The sequence below is a fragment of the Elephas maximus genome, chromosome 25 (genome assembly GCF_024166365.1).
Source record: "Elephas maximus indicus isolate mEleMax1 chromosome 25, mEleMax1 primary haplotype, whole genome shotgun sequence".
Taxonomy (NCBI): Eukaryota; Metazoa; Chordata; class Mammalia; order Proboscidea; family Elephantidae; genus Elephas; species Elephas maximus.
Window position 1 is genome coordinate 33,345,523 of NC_064843.1, and position 21,851 is coordinate 33,367,373.

Below are 21,851 nucleotides of genomic sequence, written 5' to 3' on the forward strand. Positions count from 1 at the left end.
GAGCCAGGTACAGCTGGAGTCATAGGTGTGTCCGCCTGCTAAACCACAAGTCTGAGTTCAAGACTGTAGTGCATGACAGAGTGATCTGTCATGTGAGGACCAGCCTTTGTGCAGGAGCCAGCAGTGACATGCCAAAGCTGCTTCTCTGCCTATTTCTGGGGACAGAGTAGGTGGGCTGGTAGCCCAGGGGCCCATACCTGCAAGGCTGTTTGAGGAATCATGTCAACTCAATTCAGGACAAGAAATAAGACAATTACAACTTATTAAAGTTGGAGCAGATGGTTCTAGAAGAACCACCTGGAAGGTAAGCTTGCCTTTAGACAAGGATAGAAATCTTTCCTTGGGCTCATCTCTGGCATCCAAGGCCTAAGACACCTCAGGAAGAAAACCAATCCCACTGAGGCTTCTACTTTCCCTCCAAATATCTCTCTGTACCTCTAACACTCCTTCTTGAACTGAGCTACTCTCAGGACCATGCCTGTCTGAGTTCATCCTGATGGAATTTGCATGGGCAGGGGGCAGTTGGAGTTGAGCTGCAATGGATATTGAGTCTCAACCCAAGATGTAGCTTGCACTCTCCACCCCGAGCCTGCTGTGCTGGCTCTGTGAACACATAATGCCCCTGAAGGCTAGAAGGAGTGGAGGGGTCCTTATGAACCTTGGAGAAAGCTAGTCCAAATGCCTGGCTGTGCAGATGGGGGACTGGGACCTGAGGGGAATTGTCCAAAACCCTCTATGAGTCTGTGACAGAACTGGGGTTGAAACTCAGATCATGTGACTCCCAGGCCAGACCCCTCTCGTGCCCCAGCCTCTGGCCCTTTCTCTCTGTAGCCCAAGAAAACTCATTTCTCTTGCAGTTCAGTGCAAATGAAGAGGTAGAGGCTGTGAGAAAGGCAAGGAGACGTGGTTAACACAGGAAGAATAAGTTGAGGAAGGAACAAATGGAAAGAGGAAAAGACCTTCCTTGACAGAGCCGGAGCTGGAGCAGCAGTAGGCCCCACCCAGAGGAGGTAGAACTGGAGTCTGAGATGTGCTTAGAGGGCACCCCCCTCCCCACCTTAACCCTACTGCCACAAAAAGAAGCTTGGGGTGAGGACACAGGGGATACAGATGAGATGGAAGGCATCATCAAACAGTACTATGGGGGAGGAGATGGCCTGGAAGAGCTGGTGGACATAGGCAGGATGGTTAGCAAGTGAGAAGCAAGCACAGAGTACCAGGTGATCCAGATAGACAGAGTGCAAAACCAGGTAGAGGATGGTAGGGGTGAGGAGGGAGGGAGAGCCGGCTGGTTGGATGGTGGAGTCTGAGCAGGGAACAGAAAAGATGAACTTGTCAAGGTGGGTGGGAGCAGGATGGTGCGGGAAGTGGAGATGAAGCTGACAACAGGGCGTGAGATAGTGCAGGGGAGATGAGCGTGGGATGGGTGACAAATGAGTGAGGGATTTGGATGGCTGGGTAGGTAGCGACAGGTCCCATGCAGTACCTCCTGCTTGTGTCTCGGCGTGGTTTCCTGCTCCGGCTAGCGGGATGTGGTAGGAGGGAAAGGAACCAGCAGGGTCAGTACAGCAAATGGATTAGAGATCCCGCGGATGGCCTGGTCCAGCAAGGGAGCCCAGAGGGTTCACACCCAAGCAGCAGAGGCCAGAGAAGCTGGCTGGGCCACCAGCAGGGCATGAGTATTCAGAAGGTGGTGCAGGGTGTGAAGGAGGAGGCAGGGCCCAAGAAGACAAAGTAGGGGGCTGAGGGACTGGAGGCAAAATGGGCAGAGATGGGACATAACTATGACCAGGTATTCATGTTTCTTGCTGTCGGCAGGTGTGTGTGTTCATAAGCCTGTGCTTACAAGGTAGGACTACATGATGGAAAAAAAAATGGCTTAACCACTATATCAAGAGGAAGCCATGCCTGGCCTGTGTGTGCATATACTTGCATGCATGTAAATGTTGTTTGTACATCTGTATGCACAAACCTAAGGGTGAGAGAGTATATACATCTGTGTGTGAACGAATGTGAACCTGAGGTTGCTAACACCTGCCTGCTTGTGCACACATGTGTATTGGGAGTGGGGGTTTGTATGTATGTATATGGGGAGTAGGGGTGGGGCAGCAGGACGGGAACATACTTGTTCCGCACACTTGCAAGGGCTTGCAGTGACATCTGACTAGACCATGCTCTGGTGAAGATTCCAGATCTAGATTACAGTCAAAGGGGCAAGTTAAGAGTGAGCAAGAGGAGGCCCAAGTCCTCCAGGGACAGAGTGCCCCTCTGGGGAAAGCAGGTCGAAGAAGATGGAAGAGGGCTGCCCACCACCCTCACCCCTACCCCAAGGATGTCCAGGGAATGAGCATGGCCCAAGGATAGGCTCTGTCCATGGTGCACCCTATACCTCTGCCATAGCTGGGGCACCTGAAGGCCCAGGCTGAGGTTAGATCTAGGATCAGCCTACTGACCCCCAAGTCAGAGGGTAAGAGAAAGCCAGGCCTTACCTTTAGCTCCTTGATCTTGGTGGGGGTTCTGACCTCTCCTTCATCGGCCTCTGACCGCCGCCCACCAGACTCGCCATCCTCCTCCCTCTTGTCACCATCAGGTCCTGCATCATGGTTCTCACTGACTGAGGCTGGGCGGGAGAATTCTGCTAAAGTGGGCAGAGATGGCCAGGAGGCCATGTGAGACCTCTCCCAGGGACACTAGGAAGGAGCCAGCACACCCACCCGCCCCAACCATACCTGGGATGGTGTAGTCTCTTCAACACCCCAGCCCATTACTGGATAAGGAGTCTGTGGCCAGAGGAGCAAAGCAGCCTTCCCAGGTCACACAGCCAGTGAGTGGTGAGGATGCCTCCCAGCTCAGGGTCCCTTCCAGATTTCTAAAGTACTAGAGCCTGGATTCAAATCTCAGATCCATCTTTTCTGGGTATGTGACCTTGGGTGAGTCACACAATCTGTCTGGGCCTTAGTGTCCTCATCTATAAATAGTACCTGCTTCAGAAAGCTGAGATGGAGGACCAATAAGCCAATGTCTGTAAATATTCAGAGGAGTAGCTCGCACAGAGTGAGGCTTCAATCAATGTTGGCCCACAAATGTTGCTGTTTTTGTTGTTGTGATTGTGGCAGTTTATCACCTGGCCATTATTTAGCAATACACAGGTATTGTGAGATTGGCTTTTGCTAATGAAAGCTAAAGTCCTGAGGTTTGCAAATGATTTACCTTCTTTATAAATTAGAGAGAATGCAAGGGGATCCCTGCAATAATATCTTTCTCAGTCACTGGCATCTGAAAGTGCTTTTCTGAATGGGAAAGAAAGGGGTGGAATTATAGACTTCACACCAGGCACCAGAGCACAGGGCATAACCTGGACAATGCTCATAGAGGGCATCTCAGTAGAAAAAATGGCTAGTAAACACTGAATTAAAATCACCACAGCACAGATTATCCTTGGGGTTGGCCTAGATTTAAAACAGAATAATTATCCTTTCTGTTCATATATATTTACTTTTCGAAGTGGCCATTGATCACATTATTTGATTCACAAAATACTACTCTCTGTTGGTGGCTAACATGGGAATTACTATCCCCATTGTACAGAGGATGAACTGAGACCTCGAAAGGGGAAATATCCCACGGGTAGTTATCAGTGAGTCAGAAGAGGGACCCAGATCTCCTGGCTTAGAGTTCAGGCCTCTGTTCCTCCCTCTGATGAGTTTCACCAGCTCTGGGCCAAACTCTGCTACTCTGAAAAATCTGGGCTTCATTTAGCCCCCAGCATAGTAATGGAAGTGGCAGGGGAGGGACAAAGGGATGGTACAGGCTCTCCTTTCGCCTCAGATAAACCTTAGCTCTCAGTCCTATGTCCACCCAAGGACATTAAGGGGTTCCCCAGCCCCATATGGGCCCTTGCAAAACTGCACATCCTTGAGATACCCATGGCTTCCATGGTCAGGGAATCCCGGGACAAGGCTCTTCTGATCACCTGGAAAACTTCTAGGCATCCTTTAAAACCCTACCCAGTCATCACCCTCTCTGCAAAGCACTTTCTGCCCCCTCCTAAACAGAATTAATTCCTCCCTACTCAGGGCTACTCTTTATTTCATATGTGCTTTTCCTATTGCATGAACCACAATAAATATTTACAAATCTACTATTCTATAAGTTCATCAAAGGAAAGGGCCATAAGTACTCACTCTAAATAACCAGCACCTAGCACAGGGTCTGGCACATGTTTGTTCAGTTGAGCTAACTTGCCCAGAAGCCTGCCCCAATGTGTTCTGCGAGTATCCACTGTTCCCCAACCCGAGTCCCCACCTCCCACCCTTTCAGCTATCCTCCGTAACACTAAAAGCAATAATAGTGGGTACAATTTATTGAGGGCCTACGATGTGTCAAGAACTATTTTGGGTATAGGTATTATCTCACTTAGTTCTCCCTATAACACAGCAATGTAAGTATTATTTCTTTTATAGACAAGGAAGCAGGTTCAAGGAAGTTAAATAAGTTGCTCAAGGCCACTCATTCATTCAGAAATTTATTGACTGTTTCATGTATCACAGAGCAGCTGGCAAGTGTCAAGGCTGAGATTTGAACTCAGATCTGCCTAACTCTGAACCTTTCCACTGCCCTCACATGGCCTTTTAATTTCCTACAAACTTGTGTACATATCCTGGCAAGTCCTGGTCCCTGAGGGGTGCTGGTTTAGTAGGTCTAGGGTAAGGCCTGGGAATCCTCATATGTAACAGTCTGATGCAGGTGGCCTGTGGACCACACTTTTTGAGAAGCCCTGGTCTGCTTGATACAGGGGAATGTGGGACCAGTTCTTGTTGATGTTAAGGGCACCATCAGTCCAACAGAAATGGGGGCCACAGAGAGCTCCATGTGGTTAGATGTCAGTCAGCCTGGAGCCAATGGAACCAGAAGAAGGACCAGGAAGAAAACCTCTCAGCCTCTAGTCAGATAAGGCATCGCCAGCTACACTGCAGTCACAATGCAGCATTCTCCAGGTATGATGATAAACTGTGAAATGCTAAGCTTCTTGTGAAGGAGGCCCAGAAGACCACATGGCTGAACCTAGGACTCCAAAAGGCCAAGACTCAGGGACCGGGAAGACCAGAAAATGGCAGTGTCACATCCTGAGTGGAAGTGATGCTGTAGATTGTAGTGCTATAGTGCTCTCTGGCTACAATGTTCAGTGCAAATAAACCTGTAACGCATCTATCTTTCCTGCCTTCACTGCTCATCATTCTGCAAAACCTGCCCCCACCTCCAACTTGGGGCATACCTCCATCAAGGCTGCGAGACATGGTGTACCGTTTGCTAGAGGAACGCTCAAAGAAGGGTGCAGGCCGGTCAATGAGGGCGCTGGCCTGGCGGGTCTGTGCCTGGGTCCTCCCACTATACCGGAACTTGGAGCCCATCACCAGGAAGCCCTTAGGTGGGGGTTCAGGGGACACCAGCCTGTATTGGAGAGATGAAGGTGAGGAGGGGAGATCGATCAGACCTGCACTGCTAGGCCCAAGTCTAGACTACAGCTGGCTTTTCATCCCATTGCCCCACCAACTATGAAAATTCAAAGTGGCCGAGATGAGACCAGAAGAACTAGATGGTGCCTGGCTACCACTACTGACCATTCTAATCAGGACCACAATAGATGGACCCTGATAAAATGGGAGAAAAATGCGGAACAAAACCCCCAATTCCTAAAAAATAAAATAAAAAGACAAACCCACTGGGCTGGTTGAGACTAGAAGACCCCCGCCCCATCCCCCGCCAAGACTACTGTGCTAAAATACTCCTTAAACTTTGAACTGAAACTAAACCCTGAGGTCACCTTATAGCTAAATAACAAATTGGCTCAAAAAATAATGAATATCACCTGTAAGTACTGTGATCATTTTAAAAAATCACCTATATGAGACCAATGGTCAACAATAACTTTAGAACAAAGATTAGAATGTAAGGGGACAGGGAAACTAGATTAGTGGAAATAGAACAATCAAAGGAAATAATGAGAATGTTCACAAATTATGAAGAACATAACCAATGTTACTGAACAACCTGTGTAGAAATTATTGAATGGGAACCTAAACTGCTATGTAAACCTTCACTGAGAACACAATAAAATATTATTTAAAAAACAAAGTGGCCCAGAAGGGAAGAAACTTGGGGAAAGGGGAGAGTTAGGGGCCTTTTCCTATAGTCCCCATTAGCTCCTCCCACTGTCCTTCCCCCTTACAAAACAGAAACAGTGCAGGGGCACGCATGCACACACACATATGCACACAAGCACATAGCCTCTGGCTCATCCCCCATTACCCCATCCTCAGGTCAGGCTTACCGGAAGAATGTGTGATGCTCAATGCAGACCTTCCAAAGTCTCTTAGCTGACCGGTGGTTTGGGAGCTTAAAGCCTATTGTGCTCTCAAACTGTTCATACTGGAAAACAAGAAGGGTGGATCAAAGGATTGTGCGGGGGCCCACAATCTCCATCCTTTCTGAATGTCTTCTCAGGAATATGTGACTTATTCATTCATTGATTCATTCCTCTAATGAACAAAGTTTATTGAGCCCTTACTCTATGAAAGGCCCAGTGCTAAGCACTAGAGACACTATAGTGACCAAGACAGAACATCTGGCTGGGGAAGGAGGTCCTCAGATAAAAAGTATGTAAACAAGATAATTTCAGATCCTGATAAGGGTTATGAAGAGAATGAACAGGGTAATGTGACAGAGAGTAACTGGGCAGGGGCAGGACTAGGGTGCTATTTCAGAAAGGGTGATCAGGGAATGCCTTCTGAACAGATGATCTTTGAGCTGAGATCTGAAGGATGGAGAAGGAACTAGCTACATGAGAACACAGGAAGAGAATTTCAGGTAGAGAGAACAGCAAGTACGAAGGGCTTAAGTGGGAAAGAGCTTGGCTTATTCAATGCTCTCAAAGAGGCCAGAGTGGCTGGAGTGTAATGTGTGTGAGGAATATGGCAAGAGATATGTGAGAGAGGTAGGTGGCTACAGAAGGGGTTTGGACTTTAGCCTAAGAGCTACAGAGAGTTCCTGGGAGATTTAATCAAGAAGTGGTGATGGGGCAACTGGACTAAACCAAAAGCGAAGAAGTTTCCTGAGTAAGCCAAATGATTCGAAGGCCAGAGTAGCAGGGGCGAGGGTCTGGCGACCATGGTTTCAGGGGACATCTAGGTCAACTGGCATAATAAAATCTGTTTAGAAAACATTCTGTGTCCCACTTTGGAGAGAGGCGTCTGGGGTCTTAAATGCTAGCAAGCGGCCATCTAAGATGCATTAATTGGTCTCAACCCACCTGGAGCAAAGAAGAAGGAAGAACACCAAAGACACAAGGTAATTATGAGCCCAAGAGACAGAAAGGGCCACATAAATTAGAGACTACATCAGCCTGAGACCAGAAGAACTAGATGGTTCCTGGCTACAACCGATGACTGTCCTGACAGGGAATAAAACAGAGAACCCCTGGTGGAGGTGAGCAGTGGGATGCAGACCTCAAATTCTCATAAAAAGACCAGACTTAATGGTCTGACTGAGACTAGAAGGACCCCAGAAGTCACGGTCCGCAGACTTCCTGTTAGCCCAAGACAGGAACCATTCCCAAAGCCTACTCTTCAGACAGGGATTGGACTGAACTATAAGATAGAAAATCATACTGGTAAGGAGTGAGCTTCTTGGCTTGAGTAGACACATGAGACTATGTGGGCAGCTCCTGTCCGGAGGGGAGATGAGAGGGCACAGGGGGACAAAGCTGGCTGAAGGGACACAGGGAATACAGGGTAGAGAGAAGGAGCGTACTGTCTCATTAGGGGGAGAGCAACCAGGAGTATGTAGTAAGGTGTATACAAATTTTTGTATGAGACTGACTTGATTTATAAACGTTCACTTAAAGCACAACTTAAAAAAAGAAGTGGTGATGGGGGTGTTATCACATTATCTGATTTAAGAGACTTAACATTTCCTCAGCAGCTATGAAAGAAATGGCCTGGAGCAACAATGGAGGCAGGGAGACCAGACAGAAGGACATTGTAGAGATGTAGGTGAGAGATGGTTCCTATTGCTGGCTGGTGTAGTTGGGAGGGAGAGAAGCAGATGAGTTCACATTTATTCTAGAGGTAGAACCAAATGGACTTCTTGATGAGTGAGATGTGGAGATTGAAAAAAAGAGGCGTGGACATAAACGCATTTGTATAGGTGTATATCTTTGTGTGTATGGTCATGTGTCTGTGTAGCCTTTGTATTCATACATGTGGTTACCTTTATATTTATGTTCTTGTGAGTATGTGTGTGCATGTGTGTTTGTGTGGGTGTTTGCATGCACATACCTAAGGTGTGAAGTCTATGCAGTCTTTTTTTTTTTTTATGGTCATGTGTCTGTGTAGCCTTTGTATTCATACATGTGGTTACCTTTATATTTATGTTCTTGTGAGTATGTGTGTGCATGTGTGTTTGTGTGGGTGTTTGCATGCACATACCTAAGGTGTGAAGTCTATGCAGTCACAACAGAAGAGGGATTTCTCCCTATCCAGAACACCAGCACCCTCTCTCCACATATCCTGAACAGGAGAAAGTCCAGGCCCAGTTACCAGGGTCCACTCTATTCCAGCCAAATCCAGAGAGGAGGGGTCCCCAAGGTAGGCTCACCTCCCCAGGCCGAATCTTGATATAGAAGTTACTCCTCTTATAGGAGATCTTGAGAATCTTGGGCCAGGCAAAACGGTTGATTCTCAGCCGGTCTCGGTAGATGAGCAGGCCATTGGCACAGACGCCTAACATGATGTCGATGCCCTCGGAGTCCTACATGAGAAGTGACCATGAAATGAGAGGCCTGGAGTCCAGACCTGGGGGTAAGCCTGCCACCCACCCTCAAAATCCCTCCCTGAGCTCTGTTGGCAATAAGCCCTCAGGAGCGGGGTTAGAGCCCCCATTTTGCAATCTCGCTGACCAATTTCTCCAACTGATTTCTCACCTATTCATTTGGTCTTTCATTCATTCATACAGTTATATATTCACATACACACTTGTTCCATCATTTACTCTGTCAATCACTCATTCATTCATTCATCCAACAAACATTTAATGGTATGGTGCCAGGCCATGTGCTAGGTGCTAGACCCATCGCCGTCAAGTCAATTCCAAATCACAGAGACCCTATACAACAGAGAACTGCCCCACAGAGTTTCCAAGGCTGTAATCTTTACAGGAGCAGATTGCCACATCTTTGTCTCAAGGAGCAGCTGGTGGGTTTGAACCACCAACCTCTCAGTTAGCAGCCGAGTGTTTACCCACTGTGCCACCAGGGTGCCTTGTAGTAGGTGCTAGGGATATAGAAATAAATTAAGGCCAATGTTTATTTCCCTCATGTTACTGCCAATCTAGTGGTGGCATAAACAGGTTCATAAATAAATATAATACAAGAGAAAATTATAAAGATCATGCAGAAATAAGGGGTTACGGAATCTTTCTTTTAGGAATGAGAAATGAAGATAGAAAAGGCTTCAAGTTGGAGATAACACAGAGTTTGGCATACCAAGCCTTCTGAAAAGATCTGATCGTTCATTAGGGGCACCTTCCAGATGCTAGGGAAACCCTGGGACCCTCAAGCACCTGGGCCAGCTCCTAGCCCAACTACCAGCGGTACCTTGGCATGGTGCAGGTCTACCCCATACATGGAAAGCTTCTTGGCGTTCTCTAGGAAGTGAATTTCAGCTTCTCCTGGCGTCATGCCTCTGAGGGAAAGAAAGTGATCACAGGTGGATGTGGGAAAGGCCCAGGCCCACTGGCTGAGGGTGGCCACAATCGGAACCTGTGATTCTAGGAAGGCAAACGTTCTGGAGCAGGCGTGTGGCTGGGCCTCCACAGTCCTTCCCCCCTGCCCTCAGTGCAGGATAGTACATCTCCAGCCCCCTCCTTCACTCCATCCAATCCCCATCTTCTGCCAAAACTGACGCTCAGGTTTGTTTTCTCCAGGAAGTATTCAAGGGCTAAGCTGGGAGACAGGGTTCTTGCCTCATTCTGCCTCTGAGTTAAGTTTGAGCCATGAAATCTGCTTCTCCATGACTGTGAAACCATTGCTGAAGACATGGTTCATTATAATTACCCAGCTGCTGCTAAATATTACTCATATAATATCTTTCCTCTCAGAATTCAGCATTGGAAACCACTGTCTCATTGAGGACTGGGTCACGTTCTCCTGACTTATGTAATTAATCAAGTTCTTTCTTTATTTTGACTACTGGGAAACTTGGAATAAATTTTACACATAGTTATAGCAAACATTTATTGAGTACTATATGCTGTGTTCTAAGCACTTGACATGTATTAATTCATTGAAACCTCATAACAACCCTATGAGGTAGGTAATATTATTATTCCCATTTTGTAAATACAAACCATGACACAGAAAGGTTGAATAACTTGCCCACGGGCACACTGCTATTAAGTAACAGAGCCAGGATTTGAATCTGGACAATGTGGCTCCAGAGTTTTTGCTCTTAAGCATTTCATTACATCTACCTCTTATATTCTCTGGGCCTCAGTTTCCTTTGCCCTGTTGACTTCATTGAGCTACTGTGTGGGACACCTAGACACAAGATGCCAACGTGCTATACGTCAAAAGAGCTACACAAATTAAAGGGATAGCCATTAGCACTTCTCCAGCCCATACAGATCAGAACTTCTTTCAGAATTATTTTGACTCTTGCAAATCCCTAACACTTCTTGCTATGTAGGCCAGGGATGACAAAGAGAGGGCAGGTAGGCCACCACTCCCTATTCCTAGGCCCAGGGGGACATTGCTAACCAGCTATACAGTCACACTATCCTACTCAACACAATACCATAGCAGCCAATACCAATCAGAGTTGGCATGCAAGTCTATTATACTCTGGAGGTTTTCTATCCCACGTATATGATCCTCCAACACCTGGCCCAGGCCCTCCTCTCCAGACGCAGCCTGAAGGGCACAGCTCTCTTCAGTTTCTTCATCCTCGTTAACAGTGAGATATCACCATATTCCTTCCCATATGCACAGCACTTAACAGTTTAGGATGCACTTTCACATCATTTAGCACATTGAATTCCCACAACAACCCTGGGCTTAGCACCCAAAGCACTTCCAGCTTAAAAGGACCCTACAATCATTTACTTCCAGGGGTTCCCCTCAGGGGGTGGTATCACCTTCACAGCAGGCATTTGGAAATGTTTGTGTGTAGGGGGCAGGGAGATTTTCACTGTTACAATGACGGAGAGGGTGTTACGAGCATCGAATGCCTGGGGTCCAGGGTTGCTAAGCATCCTACCTAATGAAGAATTTCCCTGTCCCATATACCGATAGTTTTAAAACACTGATAATCTAAGGCTGCACATATAAAGGTAAAAATCTGGCTCAGATAGGTTAAGTAAGCAGCCCACAATCACACATGTAGCTAATTATCTCCTAACTCCACAACAAGGTTCTTTCCACCATATAATCAACTATTCAGCCCCTCAGTTCACAGATGGCAACAATAATAGCTAACACGGTGTGCCTTTAATATGTGCCATGTCGTCCTCCTGGCAACCCTATGAGGTAGGTTTCATTAGTACCCATGCTGTACAGAAGAGGAAATTGAAGTATTCCCGTTGCTGTCGAGTTGATTCCGACTCATAGCTAACCTACAGGACAGAGAAGAACTGCCCCATAGGGTTTCCAAGGCTGTGATCTTTATGGAAGCAGACTGCCACATCTTCCTCCTGCGGAGCCACTGGGTGGGTTTGAACCACCGACATTTTGGCTAGTAGCTGAGTGCTTAACTACTGTGCCACCAGGGCTCCTAAATTAAAACATAGGGAAGTAAAATGATCTGCCCAAGATCCCTTGGTTAGAAAGTGATAGAGACATAATTTGAACCCAGGCAGTTTGGCTTGAGAGTCCAAATTCCTGAACTTTATGCCAAGGTGCAGACATCAGAACATTCACACAAAGACACACAGTTGACAGATAAAGAAAGTGATTCTTAGAGGCCAAAGACAGGGAATTATCATACCCCTATAGGAGCAAAAAAGACTGAGGCCCAAAGGTCACACAGGAGGTTACTTCATTCCTATTTGACAGAAACTTAACTGACAGCTGAAGGGAAACAAGTGATTGTTTGGTGGTTTGTGATGTTGCTGAAGATTTAGTGGAAAAGCTGAGAAAGTTTCATTTTTGCAAAGAAACCAACAATGCTGCCATTATAGTGAATACTGACAAAGATAAACGCCTGGTGGTACTGAATGGGGAGCTTGAGGGCCTTTCAGCAGATGAACTTAAAGACCAACTACCTGAATGACAACCTCACTTCATTGTTTATAGTTATAAATATCAACATGATGATGAAGTTTCATGTGCTTTGTCCTTTATTTTCTCCAGTCCTGTTGGATATAAGCCTGAACAACAGATGATGCATGCTGGGAGTAAGAATAAACTAGTCCAAACAGCTGAACTAACCAAGGTACTTGAAGTAAGAAATACTGAAGGCGTAACTGAAGACTGGTTATGTAACAAAGACTCAGTGAAAGGAAGTGATTTGCTCTCAGACACATGTCAAGTTAAGGGCAAAGTCAGGCAGGGTTGTTACAGCACATCTAGAGGCCTAAGACCTTCACGGCTGCAAGGAAGGTTCTAACCAACCAGCCAAGGAGCCAGGGAAGGCCCTGGGGTGAGGTCCTCTCACCTGTATGTCTTGTGTAGCTCCATGATCCTCTCCTCCAGCTCCCGGGTCTGGTTAGGGGCGAAGCGGAGCTCACTGACATAGTTGCCCACATGCTCCTCGGCGTCGTAGTCACCCAGCTCTGCCTGCACAGCGTAGGAGCCCAGTAGGGCATGTGTGACAAAGGAGCAGGGCAGCCGGCCTGTGATGATGTCTGCCCGCAGCTGCAGGCACAGGTAGTATCTGGAGATAGGGGAGAGAGGGCATGGGATACGGCCCCACTCCTTCCCTAGATGCCGTCCCCAAGCATGGCTGCCCATCAACCCATCAGAACCAAACTGGTCAACACACAGCTCAAGAGAGAAGGAATGTTCCTAGCTACAGGCATTTCAGGAAACCTGGTGGCGTAGTGGTTAAGTGCTACGGCTGCTAACCAAGAGGTCGGCAGTTCAAATCCTCCAGGTGCTCCTTGGAAACTCTATGGGGCAGTCGCTATGAGTCGGAATCGACTCGACGGCAGTGGGTTTGGTTTGTTTGGTTTACAGGCATTTCATGTGTTGATCATTTGTGTGTGTCCTATGAGATGGTTTTGTAATATTTCACATGACTTTAAGCATTTTTGTTCAAATTTTAGTGATTTTTCCTACTTTGGGAGCATTTTGAACATCTAACTCATTTTTGGCTAAACAGGACTACTTTGCTGGTTTGACCATTTTTTAAAAATTTCACATATTTTAAATTACACAATTAGTATAGTTTCATTGTAGAAAAACTGCAAACTTTAGAGATGACTCTAAATTTCTCTTTGATGCCCATTCTTATTCCTAATCCCCTCCCCAGAGGTCACCACTCTTACTGGTATGGTGTTCTAGACATTTCTTCCTCTACAGACATACAGAGATGTATATAGTTTTGATTTCAGGGTGGTTTTTAAAACATAAATGGTATTAAATGCTACATCTGAGTCTATACCTTGCTTTTTCATACCCACTACAAGCCTTACAGCTGTTCTATGCCAGCCTATGTGGCTCTGCCTCATTCCTTTAACCATATTTATACAGCCTGGGTGGACCTGTTTGCCAATGCATTCCTGAGACTTTTTTATTTTGCCTCCAGCTTCTAAGTGAATTGTCTAAAAACAAATTGGCTTGAAAGAAACATTTTCAACCACCAGGTCATGATTTTTTATCACTTTTATGCACACTTGGATGATTTTACAATTTTTTTAACCACTTAAAGCAATTTTTATTGCTTTTTCGGTTATTCTGTGTTTAAAAAAAAAAGTTTCACTTCCAGCCAGTTATGCCTCCTTGTCCGTTCTGCTGGGTTTCACTGTTTTTTCAATTGCCTATTTCTTTTCCTTTTAAGTGGCTTTACTTAGCATCATTTTTAGTGTTCCATGATATTACTTTGCAGTCAGAATGGAAGCTCAAGCAATAGGTGCGTGTGGCCTCAGTGTGATCAGGGATGAGGTGTAGGCTCAGAATCAGCAGCGGCAGCTTAAATATCAAAGGCATGATATGGGCTTATGGGCATTTTGCTTAAAAGTCTAAAAATTCAGTAATCACTGTCAAACACTCTGACCAATCTTTCATTTCAATCGATTTGTCAGCTGGACCAATTTATTTTTGCCCTATTTTTAACTAAATCAGCTGCTATCACTGCCCTGCCCCCGTGGGGCCATCCATGCTGGGCAGGGCTAACTTCCCTTCTGGTGTCCCTGAAAGCCAGGTACCCAGGGACTGGCACGAAGAGAGGCACCAGTGGACAAGGCCAGAGCTACTGGTGCAGCTACCCAGCGATTGAGGGATGGTGGCTGTGCTGGTCTAAAGCTCTCAGGCCTCTTGGGAATGGAATTCAGATCCTGCTGCCACCACCTTGGACCCAAGCGGATAACCTTAAGGCTTAGAGCAGGACTAATGAGGACAAGGCCTTGGGCCTGATCTGTCTGTCCCAGGGACAATCTGTCTTATCTTCCAAGGCATCTTGACCTTGGCCTGTTGCCTGGCAAAGAGGCAGCTGATGGTAAAGAGGGACCCGGGTGGGAGATGGAGGCTGGCTTAGTAGCCTCTCCCTTGCTGCAGAAATAATTCCAATCCTTCAGATCTTATGGTTAGAGGGCGTGTAAGGCCCACCACACAGATGACATAGTCCAGGGATATCATGAAGTGAGACTATCTCTTTGGAAAAGACTTAAATAAAGAGAAGGACCTCTGGTTTTCAGAGGCAGGATCAGCCCCATGGAAGCTTCCATCCTGAAGTGTATTTCTGTCCCTCCCCAGGGTGAAGCCTCCTTGCAGCCACTCTGCACCCCCTTCTGATCTCCCTGACCTTCTAACATATGGCCCTGAAGCACAATGGGACTGCACACCCAATCCACGTTCACCTCAGCAGCCTGTGTGCTTTGACGGGAGGTCACAAGCCTCTTGTGCCCTCCACATGCCTGACGTGTGTACAGAGCAGCATCCAGGCCCACGTGCCCATGTGCAAAGGCACCTGCACCCTACTCCCTCCTCTCCCCCAGGCTGCAAACTGGTGGTCCACCCAGCACATCAGCCTTCAGATTGTTTGGTTTGTCCCATCCAGAGATGGCCCACACAATGTCTTTTAAAAGTTTGAATTAGTTGTTGACATTTAAAAACTGTGATTTTCACTCCCAAATTTCTAGCGTCTTCAACGATGGCTCCTCATTCTTTCGTGGCAGTGACTGCCCAGAGCTGAACAGCAGTCTGCTCCCTGTGATATGTCCTCCTCTGAGGTCAAAGGTCAGCTGCCACTGACCACTGTGTTTGCATTGCCTACTGTCTTTGTTGATGTTGTCTGCCTGGTCTCAGTAAGCATCTGAGCTTACCATTGTTGTCATCCATGACCCCAGGTCTCCCAGGGCCAGGTGCCCTCATCCATGGTCACATACAGCCAGCATGCCTGCCTCCTCACACAGCCCTTACCTCGTGATGTCTTCTGTCAGCTGGGCAGGGTCAGGAGGGTAGAACTTGACTGTAAAGGCAAAATTCCATGGGCTACCTGTGAGGAAAAGATAGGGAGAGATCAGAGAGGCCCCATTACTCCAGTGGGTGGCCCAGACGCACCATCCTATGGACAGTTTCCCGAAGTCTTTTATCTATAATTTCAGGACAATCCATCAGGGAGGCCAGGCTAGAACATTATAACCACTTATCAGATGAGAAAGCTGAGTTCCAGGTTGAGATTTGTGTGCTAGTAGTAGAAAGGGAGGTAGAAAGAAAACTGACACTGTATGCTGGGCACACTGTTAATTACTTTACAAACATCGCTTCCCTAAACCTTGGTGAGTTTAGTTCTATGATTATCCCCATTCTGCAGATGAGGACACTAAGGCCCAAACAGTGAAGTGGCCAACCCAAGGTCTCCCAGCTATGAAGTGGCAATCCTGGGGTTCAAGGTCAGGCCACCTGGCTCCGCAGCCCCAGTTCCTTCCTCGACATGAATGTCTAAGCCATAGCATGTTAATGTGGAGAAAAGAAGTCTGTAAAGTGTCACATTAAAGTCTGTGGACTCTTCGGAGCCCTCACTGTGCTACTGTGCACTGGCTTTCTTTAAAGAAGACATGGTGTTCAAGAGTTTCCAGAGTCATTTGACTTGCTGTATCTATCCTTTTTCACAGAGCATCCTACCAGACTAGTGTTCCTGAGAACACACTTTGACAAACACTGTCTTGTACTATGTCAACTCTATGTCAGATGGCAGAATTGGATTATTAAAAAAATCTAAAAGGCAAAAAGGCTGGGTCAAAAGTAACAAAGGACACTTTACAGAGATAAATGTTAATCTCTGCATTTAGAGGTGAAAAATCAATGGTACACTTATACTAAGGTATAGGTAAGAATAAAGGCTAAAGTTTTAGCCGGAAACAAGCTCTGTGAGCCAAAAGAAGTGAAAGACTGCTTAAGAGAAAGGAGAGAGGAGAGAAGGAAAAGAGGGGAGGGGAGAGAAAAAGGGGAGAGGAGAAAGAGGGGAAGGCCAAACAGAGGAGGGGAGAGGGAAGGGGAGAGGGAAAGGGAGAGGAGAGGGGAGGGAAGGGAGAAAAAAAGAGAGAGAGGGAACTAGAGACAGAAAGAGGGAGAGAGAGAGGAAAGAGGAATGAGCCTTGGGCAAAATTAATGTAGATCTACAATCCAAAGCAAGGAAAGCCCCTTCCCAACTCCACTGTGGTCAGGCCACTCCTAGAGCCCTAGGATATTTTGGGTTCCATGCCCTAAAAAGGCCCCTGACAAAGGGAGGCCAAATCCAGGACATGGCTGTGGTCATGAAGGGTATGCAAGCCATGTTGTCACCACCTTCCTTTTCTCTGTGGTCATCACCATCTTCACCACATAGCTGTCATGTACTGGATTATTTACTAAGTGCTGCCCTGGTGGCGCAGTGGTTAAGAGCTATGGCTGCTAACCAAAAAGTCAGCAGTTTGAATCCACCAGTCGCTCCTTGGAAACCTTATGCGGCAGTTCTACCCTGTCCTATAGGGTCGCTATGAGTCAGAATCAACTCAACTGGCAACAGGTTTTGTTTTTGTTTTTTTTTAGTCACTTTGCTAAGAACTTTACATAGGAATTTAATCTTCATGATCATCCTGAGGCAGACTTTCCTTTTTGTACATGAGGATTCTGAGAGGTGAATCACTCTCCCAGGGTCACTAAGCCAGTCAGTGGTAGAGAACAGGGATCTAAACCGTGGTCATCTGACCTCGGAGCCCAGGCTCGTGACCACAACTGACACCAAGGGAAAACAGTCCCTGTCTCAGAAATAATAATAATAGCCAGTACATACTTAGCACTGCTGTGTGCAGGCACTGTTATATGTTTTATATGTTACATGTTTTGTACATAATAAGTCATCTAATCCTCACAACAACCCTCAAGGAAAGAACTATCATTACCCCCATTATACTGATGAGGAAACTGAAGCTCAGAACAGTTAAATAACACAAGAAGTAGTGGCAGAGCCAGGATTCAAACCCAGGCAGTCGGGCCCCAGCATCTATTTGTCCTTTTAACCACCCCACCATGCTGCCTCGGTGAAGCAAGAAGAAGAAAACTACATCTACTGAGCACCTACCATGTGTCAGGGGCTGTCCATATACACATCATTTAACTGTTACACTCATCTCATGAGGCAGGAATTCCTAATCTACTTGATGAGGGGGAACAGGGGCCAAGAGAGGTGGCAGACTTGCCTCCAGTGTCCTAGGTGATGGGTGTCGAGGTTTGGGAGTGAGTATACCCAACTCTGAAGTCCAGGACACAAAGACTCATGGTGCCACCTTCAAAAGACTGAGGGAATAGCACAAGGAAAAGAAAGGAGACAAAAAAATGGCTCCATCGGGATCCCAGAAGGCAGAACTAGGAGGGGTGGGTGGAAGTTAAAGGAGTGGTGATAGAGATTGCCGCTCTACTGAAGGAGGCACTTGCTAAAGATCAGGGCTGTTCATCAAAGACTTGAGGTGGCCCACAAGGAAGAAGCATTCACAAAGCCTGAGTTGTGCTGACAGGGGCTGTGGAGAAAGAGGGACAGACTTGCTGTCCTGGGGAGGGATGCTGGGGCCCTACGATTCTGTCTAGCTGCTTCTCTTTTTCCAAGCCCCTGGTTCTTATCAAACACTGCACACTCAGCTGCCTGTATATGTTCCAATTCTTTCAGGCATGAGAGGCAGGCCTCCCAGCTGGCCTGGGGCTTCTGGGAGACAGCCTGGAGCCCAGCCCTAGGATCCTGTCAACCCCAAAGGAGCACACTCTGTCTGTGTGCCTGACTCTTTGTTGCCTATTGACAGGAACTTACAGAAAGAATTCCTTGAGCCCCCTCCCACAGAGTCAGCAGGCATTCCTGGGCCTAGCTGCCTGCTGTCATGGCAACAAGCTCAGCTATAGCTTTCTAGCCAGGGGACCAGGAAGTCCAGGGGAGACCAACCACAACAAGGGAAAGGCCCACAGTTGAGGCATTTCTGCCTCAAGGTCTCTACCTACTCCACATCGCCTTTCTGAGGCCACCTACCTCCACCTTCTGCCATTTGAACACTGCCTCATTCCTCCCAACATGTCTTTTCTCTCTGGACCAGAAAGGACAGGTTGTAGGCCTGCTTATCTGCCTTCACCCCAGGCCTCAAAAAGAGCACAGGGTGATGCTGGGAGGTCAGTGCTCACAGCTTGACTGCCAATATTTCACCCTGTGATATTGGGCTAATAACTTGCCTCTCTCTGGGCCTTAATCACCCCATCTCTAAAGACAAAAGTTGGCTAAGATCAGCAGTGGGAACAGCTTTCACCTGACATTTTAATGCCTGTCAGTTGGCAGTGGCCTAGAGTGCTATGTGGACAAAGATTCTGAGGCTAAATTCCATAAAAGGTCATTCAATATTGATGTTTCACCAGCCCTGGTTGGGAGAGTGGCTATGTTCAGGTCACCTGTTTGCCCCCTTGTCCTAGATAACTCTGCAGGTCCTCTCTAGGGCTGACATCCTAAATGCCTGAATGAGTTTATGATTTCTCTGCTAACGTATCGTGTGACTGTGGTCAGTCATTTCTCTTCTTTGGGCCTCAGACTCCTCATCTATAAAACAGTGGTAAGTAGCAATTCCTTCCCTGCCTTCCACAAGATTTAACATGCAGAACAAATGAACTCATGGATCTGAATATACTTTCCAAAGCAGAAGGGAGCATTACAGTTAGGGCCCTTAGAGGCCTGGAGCCACAGCTCCCTACCACCACATCTCCAACCACAGTAAGCCACTCACTCCGGATCTGCTTCTTGATTTCCTTGGAGGGGTCCAGCCAGTTCTGAAAGAGAAGACAGAGTTCTTTAGAGGGAAGATGGAGAAGAGGGCCCAGATAGGGCTAGGAAAAACACCCTGAAATGGGTTCATCGACAGCTCCTAGTGGGGAACATCCTTCCCTGGCTGAGCTTTCTGGCCTCTTTTCCTTAGGACTGAGAGGTGAAGGGAATGAGACCTGGATTCACCGCAAGGCTCAGGACCTAGAGTCCTGGGGCTGGCATTTCCCTGAGGCAGCCAAGGTGAAGAGATCATGCAGCTGATGTGGAACTGCCAGAAAGGAGGAAACTCGGGCAAGAGCTTCCCAAAGGTGGGGAAGAGGGACTTGGGGTGGAAGCTCCTCAGTTCCCCCAGGAAACTCAAGTAGCCAAGCCACGGCTCTCCAAATACCCATCTGGGGGTGACTTATGGGTCACCAAGAAAGGAAGTAATGCCATGGGGAGCAGATTGGGGACGGGGCAGAGAACTGGAAGATGGATAGGCCTGGTTGAACCTTGAGCACATGCAAATAGTAGGTGCCTAATGAAGATCTGAAGGCTGATGGAAGCCATGGGATGTGGCCAAGACTATGCAGTCTACAGGAAGATGTCTAACCCCCAGAGCAGGCCTTCCATGCCCAGGCCTGCTCCCTAGCCCAGGTACCTTTTGGCTGTCGGCATCACAGAAGGTCAGGCCAAAGTAGTCCTTCTCCAGGAGGTTGAGGTGCTCACAGACCAGGTCAAACAGCACCTGGCCCCGACCATGTTTCTGAAGAGGAGAACAGAGCCGCTGTGAGGTCAGAACATACCTTAGGGTGGGGCAGGAAGATAACCAGAACTCTACCAGGACAATTCAAGAAAACCCCCAAGAGTTCTTCTGGTCTAGAGAGGACCTTAGCACTTCTGCCACCCACCTCCCCCTGGCTCTGCTCTTCAAGTCCAAAGGGATCCTGGGGGTGACACTAATATCCGGCTTATCAACTACTTTCTTCCAAATCTGCTGGGGTCCTTCCAGACCTTGGACTTGGTTGGGAGGAAACTGGGATAGTGGTATGAGAAGTAATTAATTCTTCTTCCATTACACAAATTATAGGAGGCTAACTGAGATCTGGAGCACTGGTGGCACAGTGGTTAAAAGCTTGGCTGCAGTTTGAACCAAAAGCTCTGCAGTTTGAATTCATCACCCGCTCCTTGGAAACCCTATGGAGCAGTTCTACTCTGTTCTATGGAGTTCCTATGAGTTGGAATCGACTCAACGACAACAGGTTAGGTTGTTTTTTTTTTTAACTTAGACCCAAAACCAAAAAAAAAAAAAAACTAAATCAATTGCCATCAAGTTGATTCTAACTCATAATGACCATTTAGGACAAGGAGCATAAAATCAAGGTCCTAAGCTTTGGGTGTGAAAGGAAGAAAAGACCTCCCTGAAATATGAGAGAAGTGGGCAAGTGAAGAAGGGGAAGGACTAGGACTCAAAGTATGACTCTCCTTTCCCCAGCCACTTCCCTTACACTACATCTGAATGAAATCAAGGGCTGCCCAACTTGGAGTGCCACCTTCTACTTGGGCAGGTACCATATTTTTTTCCCACAAATAATGCACCTACATAAATAATGTGCCTACACATATAACGTACACAGAACAGTTAGGAAAATAATGCACGAGTGGGTTGTGCAGTTGGCAAAAACATGCAATGTGCACGTTATTGGCACAAAAATACAGTAGTGGGGTTTTTAAAGAGGTTCAGGGGGCCAAAATCAGCCTTAACTGGATGTAGAGAGCCACCTTCTCCCCAGACCCCACCTCTAATCAGGCTTTGTACCTCTCTGAACCACTATTTAGTCCTAAGGATTCAGAATGACAAAATCCAAACACTGTCTGGATATTTCAAACCCACAGGTATAAAGACAAGTACCAACAGAGGGATCATAGGGCAAGGGGAACATGAAGGAGTCACTACTCAAAGAGGCAGGGAACTCCAAAGAGAGAGTGAGGTCCTTGTGAGGTCTGTCTAGGCCACCAGGGCCTGGGACCAGCCTGACTGTAGAGAGCAGCTTTGGAAAGTCAGGGAATTCCTGAGTCTGGAGAAGTCCATCAGAGAGAGTGGACCTGGCCTCAGCCAAGCCCTCTACCCTCTTCTAGGCCAGGCTGAAATAGCATCTTGGGGCTGGTGTGGGTGGGAAGAAAAAGGTAAGAAGGAATTCCTCTCTTTTGCACCAGGACCATAGTAGGGAAGGTATTTACTCTGGAACACTTCCACAGAAGAAACGAATAAACAACAACAACAAAAAAAAACAACAAAACTGAACCAACCAACCAACCAAACGAACAAAAAAACAACAGAGAAGAGGGATTCAGCTTCCCAAGGCTCAGAAGTAAGTCACATCCCTT

The 21,851-nt window shown here is 47.1% G+C and overlaps 1 protein-coding gene and 1 pseudogene across 9 annotated transcripts in view; one reads left to right on the forward strand and one right to left on the reverse strand.

Annotated features, from left to right (window-relative positions):
- EPB41L1 (erythrocyte membrane protein band 4.1 like 1) overlaps positions 1-21,851 on the reverse strand; it is a 143,654-nt gene that overhangs the window by 34,193 nt on the left and 87,610 nt on the right. For 5 of the 9 annotated variants that reach the window (XM_049868836.1, XM_049868835.1, XM_049868842.1 and 2 more), the window contains 10 exons: positions 20,125-20,229; positions 19,447-19,489; positions 15,632-15,707; positions 12,708-12,926; positions 9,653-9,740; positions 8,656-8,808; positions 6,332-6,429; positions 5,276-5,451; positions 2,490-2,638; positions 1,487-1,522 (listed from right to left, as the gene is read on the reverse strand). In XM_049868836.1, coding sequence (XP_049724793.1) covers positions 1,487-1,522; positions 2,490-2,638; positions 5,276-5,451; positions 6,332-6,429; positions 8,656-8,808; positions 9,653-9,740; positions 12,708-12,926; positions 15,632-15,707; positions 19,447-19,489; positions 20,125-20,229 — 1,143 coding nt within the window. The remainder of the gene's footprint in view (positions 1-1,486; positions 1,523-2,489; positions 2,639-5,275; positions 5,452-6,331; positions 6,430-8,655; positions 8,809-9,652; positions 9,741-12,707; positions 12,927-15,631; positions 15,708-19,446; positions 19,490-20,124; positions 20,230-21,851) is intronic. The other 4 variants (XM_049868840.1, XM_049868843.1, XM_049868839.1 and 1 more) reach the window with 3 other exon arrangements.
- On the forward strand, positions 11,577-12,659 carry LOC126067795 (glia maturation factor beta-like; annotated as a pseudogene).